The sequence below is a fragment of the Poecilia latipinna genome, unplaced genomic scaffold (assembly GCF_001443285.1).
Source record: "Poecilia latipinna isolate Pla-1442-1.1 unplaced genomic scaffold, P_latipinna-1.0 Scaffold458, whole genome shotgun sequence".
NCBI classification, from domain to species: Eukaryota; Metazoa; Chordata; class Actinopteri; order Cyprinodontiformes; family Poeciliidae; genus Poecilia; species Poecilia latipinna.
This window is the reverse complement of record NW_015113074.1, coordinates 243,303-249,109: the sequence shown is the minus strand read 5'-3', so window position 1 is coordinate 249,109 and position 5,807 is coordinate 243,303. Positions and strand designations below refer to the sequence as shown.

The 5,807-nt window shown below is 42.0% G+C and overlaps 1 protein-coding gene across 1 annotated transcript in view; it reads left to right on the top strand.

The window, feature by feature from the left end:
* Positions 1-743: 743 nt before the first annotated feature.
* Positions 744-5,807, top strand: part of drosha (drosha ribonuclease III) — a 138,795-nt gene continuing 133,731 nt past the window's right edge. The window contains exons 1-5 of the mRNA XM_015038954.1: positions 744-918; positions 1,884-2,640; positions 2,809-2,877; positions 3,220-3,490; positions 5,597-5,738. Of these exons, the coding sequence (XP_014894440.1) occupies positions 1,886-2,640; positions 2,809-2,877; positions 3,220-3,490; positions 5,597-5,738 (1,237 nt within the window). The 5' untranslated portion in view covers positions 744-918; positions 1,884-1,885. The remainder of the gene's footprint in view (positions 919-1,883; positions 2,641-2,808; positions 2,878-3,219; positions 3,491-5,596; positions 5,739-5,807) is intronic.

The window sequence follows — 5,807 nt, the reverse complement described above, 5'->3', positions numbered from 1 at the left end:
AAAAAAAAAGGGTTTCCAAAGAAATGTTTCCCAAAAAAGGTTAAATTTTAAAAAAGGAAAAAAAAAAAAAAAAAAAAAAAAACAGGAAAAAGAAATTCAATCTTCTGCTGCCCTCTAGGGTATTAATGGTAGAAGTGCAAGTATACATAAATTAAATATATTAGAAAGTATAAGATTAATTGTATACTGTATAGATTACAATATTTAAACAAAGAACAGATTTGCTGCCATTATGCAGTTGAAACCATAGGTTTACATTCACCAAAATAAGACACACAAACTTAGTTTACTGTAATTTTAATTCATGCGTTTAACTTAATTTAGTTTTGTATAATACAATCAGATTAAACTAGCTCCATTCTGACAAACTGATTTGTATGGACAACAAATACTGTAAATTTAGAAACATTTGCTCTTTATTTGTCAAATATTTCAAGGGGAACAGATTATTTCAGACAGCTGAAATATTTAGTTCCAATCTGCTCTCTATGACTTTGGAAAAACAAAACAAAAAGAGATCAAATGTTGACAAATCTACAGGATTTGTTGTCCACGATGAAAGGAATAAAACAGAACAGAATTTCACACAAACCCGGCCCCATTTCAGGCTGTACTAACTGGATGTTTTCCCCTTCCAATATGGCGGAGGGGTTGACGTCTCAGAGCGACGTGCAGCTTGTCATACATCGGCGACGAACTTCTGATTCGTCATCGTTCGCGTCGTTGAATTTGATTGGTCGTTGGTGTTCCAGCGTTATAGATTCCGAGTAGAAACACGGACTCCCTGTTTTCTACCCGTTATCCAGCGAACGTCGCATCTTCTCATTGTTACAGCAATTGTTTAATTCACTTATTTAATGCAGCTGACGTCGTTGTAATCGTAAACGCTCGAAGCGGTACCAATTCCGTCCGTTTCAGGTAATTTCTAAGGTGTTTGTCCTGAAATTAGTTGCTAGCTACCTGGCTAACACGAGTTTACCTTAGCTACTGCTTTTAGCGCTAATTTTGCCGATAAAACTCCGTAATTTACTACATGTTTGTTATTTACATACAATATGTGGCCTTTCTTTGAAAATTTTAAGCAAACGCCGACTGTTCTCTCTTACTGGTCAGATTTAAACCTTGTGTGAAATTCTTTAATTCATCCTACAGTTAAATTGACTATTATGTGTTTTTAACTATTGTTTTAATTCCTTTCCAGGTTAAATCTGTTCTCAGTTTGAGTGAAAATATTTAAAATATCATTTAATTCACACAAATGTATAAAAATCAGTCTCTACCTACAGCAATGTAGTCTCTACATTTTTCTGGAGAATATTTCCATATTAGTCTAAAACTGGACATAGAGCAGGGCCGGTCCAAGATTTATTAAGTCCCTGAGCAGAAATGGGAGTAGATCCCCCTTCCAGTTAAGGCTACTGGTGTAACCACATGTTATCATATTAAAAAGTCTCTATGTTTCCTATTAAAATTATTGCTTAATCATTAACTGGAGTATAAGACATAAAAAAGGCAACTTGCTAAGCCAAAAGTGCATATAATGTATATACATTTTGAATTTAAGATGAAAACACATTTATGCTTTAGCCAAAACTTTTGAAGTGACAGTTCAATTTCACAAAAAGGAAGGCCATGTTAATGCACTTTAGGCAAGAAAATATTTATTTTTTTATTTAAGCAAAGAAATTTTAATTTTTTGTTTTGCATCTTTTAATGTATTCTTAATATTGCGTTAAAGTGGCTTAAGTAGTTAATTTAAAAATCTGTAGAATGTGTACATTTCTTTAACTGATTAATCGATTGTTAATATAATAGATGTAGTTTTGTAAATACAGTAATAAGTGACTAAAGCTGCAGATAAAAACATTTTATTTTTGTCCCAGTCATGTCCTTCCAGCCGGACCGTGGGGGTCCGAGGGGACAGATGGCCCCCGGCCAGAACTACCTGAACCCTCCCGCTCCACAGCCTCCTGCTCCGCCGTACCGTTACGACCCACAGACTCCGCCGGGTTCGGGTTACCATGGCAGCGCCGGCTACATGCCCCCCCACCCTGACTTCATGCAGTACCCTCCCCCGGCTCCGTCGCAGCAGAACCCCGGCTCTCTGAGTCAGTGCCCGCTGCGCCCGCCTTTCCCCAAACCCCCTCCCAATTTCCCGCCTCCTCCTCTGCCCAGCTCAGCAGGGGGTCCGTCTCCCGGCTCCCAGGTGTCTGCTCAGACCTCCTACCCCCCCTACATGATGCCTCCGCCCCCACTGCCTCACCCAGCCATGCCTCCGCCCATGAGCTACCACCCCCCGTACCCCATGAACTACCCTCCTTTCCCTCCTCCGCCCTTCAACCCCGGCTACACCCAGACCGCCGGCCCCTTCCAGCCGGACCACGGCGTGCGACACGGGGGGCCGTACCCGTACGAGAAGTCTGCCGACAGCCGGAGGTCGCCGGAAAGAGGGTATCGCCATGACGACCACAGGCAGAAGAGCTACGGCTACAGCGAGCGGCACAAAATGGAGTTCAGTGGAGAGAGGAAGGAGCGCGGGAGGAGTCCGGACCGGCGCGGGAGGGCGGAGGGAGGGCGCTACAAAGCTGACTACGACAGAGGGAGGAGTCCACCGCGACACCGGAGCCGGGAGAGGAGCAGGTAGGGGTCAAACTGATGGCCCGGGGGCCAAAACTGGCACGCCTCTGCTTTTTAAGTGGCCCTCTATCTGGCTCAAATTCTGTAGACATAAAAAACAAATTAATATTTATTAATCAATAAAAAAACTATTCAGTAATAAGGATCTCACTCCTGTCTGCTTCATCACAGGGAGCGGTATCGCCACCGAGATGTTCGCCGATCCCAGTCACCCGATCGGTACAGGAAGAGACCTCGGAGGTACGACTGTCAGGTTCACACAGGGAGGCAGCAGAATGTCACCTTAAAGCTCATGATAAATGATGATAATGTCATTTTGAGACAATTTTCAACTAATAAAACGATAAAGTTATGATAAAAGTACAGCCTCTGAAAGTTCAAACTTTAATTTAAAGGGATAAATCAAAATATTATCATGAAAATATATTTTTCATGGCAAATTCTGACCAATAAAGTGATCTTTTTCAGCGTTTCTTAGATTTAGGTCTAAAGACCAAACTTGAAATAAGCATTCAGAGCTCAAAAAGATGTGAGCCACTTTTAGAAAACCTGAAAGTTGGTTTTAATTTTTGTTTTGTGTAGTCGCTCAACGAGCCGAGAGAGGAAGCGAGGGCGCTGGGAGGAGGAGAAGGAGCGGAGGTCGGACAGCTCCTCCGGGCCGAGCCGGGAGCGCAGCTACTCGTCCCTCCGGAGCCGGGACGCTGACGAGGCGTTCGGCGAGCGCGATCGGCAGCGGGACAGAGAGAAGGAGAAGAACGACGAGGAGAAGGAGGAGGAAGAGCTGCTAAAACCCGCCTGGATCCGCTGCACTCACGCCGAGAGCTACTACTCCAACGACCCCATGGACCAAGTGGTACGTTCAACCAGCACACTCTGGTTCGTGGGCCAAACCCGGCCCGCTGTAGCTCTTTATGTGGCCTTCCAGATGCACCCCGAACAGTTGTGTGCTTAAATGTTATTTTATCAATCAAATCAAAGTGATTTTCATCTGTTCTCTGCCAAACTACATCAATCAGTCCCTCCAGTTTTTTCAGATTTTGCACTGAATTAATCGCACGATAAATTAAAATTTCCACACTGCAAAAACATAATTTTTTTGTCTGGTTTCTGATTCAAATATCTATCACAACTAACTTACAAGTAACTTTTCAGGAAGGTATATGAGTTGGTTTTATGTAAATAATTCCTTAATATCGATTTTAAAAATACTAGTTCCATTGGCAGATTATTTCTCTTACAATAAAACATTTTTCTCTTTTTATAAGTGAGATAATCTGCCAGGGAATCCAGAACGTTGTTACCCTGATTAATTCCTCTAGGATTTCATGATTGTTTTTGATTTTTTTAAAAATCTTTTTTGCAATTAAAATCACACTTTTAGAAATATTTGCACTTATATGATGTCAAATGAGACTTTCTGTTATTCTCCACATCAATAAAGGGCGATAACTTGACATCAACTAAAACTGAAGCAGCAGTTTAGTAGAATTAAGAAACACTGCCACCTACAGGTGGGAGTTTGCATCACTTAAACCCAAAAACCTTCACCATTTTTGCAAAAATGGCCAACAAACTCAGAATTATGCATCAGTGTGGAAAAACGTGATTGCGAGTTTATTGCAAATTTTATGCAAACATGGCAAAAACTCTGGGTTTAAGTGATGCCAACTCCTACCTGTAGGTGGCAGTGTTTGTATTGCTGCTTCAGCTCTAGCTGTCAGGTTATTGTCATTGAGTGACATAGTTTTTGCCATATATAAGCAAAAATATTGCAAAAATGCCTTGCAGATGTTTCTAAATTTGTAATTTAGATTGAAAAAATATCACAAAAACAATTAGTGTGAAAAGATGTTTGATATTATTTAATTTTAAGAACTTATTGGTTACAGACACAGCTATGTATTAATATTTTAGCTGTTTTTTAATGGATTCTGTTAATGCATTCTGGAGCGTTCTCGGTCTTGATGCGGCTGAAAGTGAAAGGATTTTGCCGCCCTGCTGTAGATCATCAGGCGACGCTTCAGATCGTCTCCTAAAAGCTTTCCTGATCCGTGTTTTCCTCCATCGCTCTGACCTTTACCAGGAGTCTGTGAAAGCTGCAGCAGGAACGCTGGCTGCTCTTCCAGGAACGCCACAGAGACTGTAAATGTCGGAGTAAACTGATTTATCACGACTGTCTGTGCTTCTTCTGCCGGGACAGTGAGGATGTTATCACTGAGTGAACAAACGGAGGGCGCAGACTGACTTTGGCGCTCAGATCGAAGGTTAAATGGAGTCGCTTTATGGGAATGAAAGCTCGATAATTTAATGCGCTTCTCGTTCCGGGACAAAATTAAGTTTTCACAGTTTTCAAAATGAGATTTCAGGAGAGTGTTTGTGGCATCCTTAAAGCACTCAGTTTGTCTTGATGATCGTTGTCATTTGATCGGCCCACAGAGCGACTTTCAGCCTCTAGAAACCTGATATCTAGTGAAGTGATCACATTAAGCCACTCAGACAGCCAACCCTGTCACTTCACACTCTGACATTCCTGTAAATGTCACAGAAAGCTACATTAAGTGTCCTTTCTGTGTAATAATAATTTCTCTGCAGGAGTTGGAGGCAGAAATCGCATTAAATTCACTTCAGTCCTCTTTAGCTGCTGCTTGGACCTTAGAAACTGTGAGCATGTTGGTTGGATGCTGTTTTCAAACTTTTTCTCTTTCCTTCCAAATCCAACAATGATCTTACAGTCAGACGCCACAGGAAAAAATCTTTATGTCTGAATACATTTGCAAATTGTAATGTGTGTTTTTATGTTTCTCTTAGAGTAACAGCTTCTTCCTTAGTGGGCGGCATTTCAGCCGCGTTCTGGCATATCTGTGAATTTGCTTTTTACATTTTTCCTAAGAATTTACACTCCGTGTTTCTAAGCTTGTGATCTTGGCACACAGAGATCCGTTTCCTTCCTCTGTTTCAGGGCGACTCCACGGTCGTGGGAACCAGCAAACTGCGCGACCTTTACGAACGCTTCGAGGACGAACTGGTGAAGCGGCAGGAACGAGCCAAAGCCGCTCGACCCAAATGGGAGCCGCCTAAAACCAAACTGGACGAGGATCCAGGTGTGAAGCCCAACACTTCACCGGCTCTGCTGCAGTTCTTCTTCATAGATTTTATTTGGGTTTAGTTTT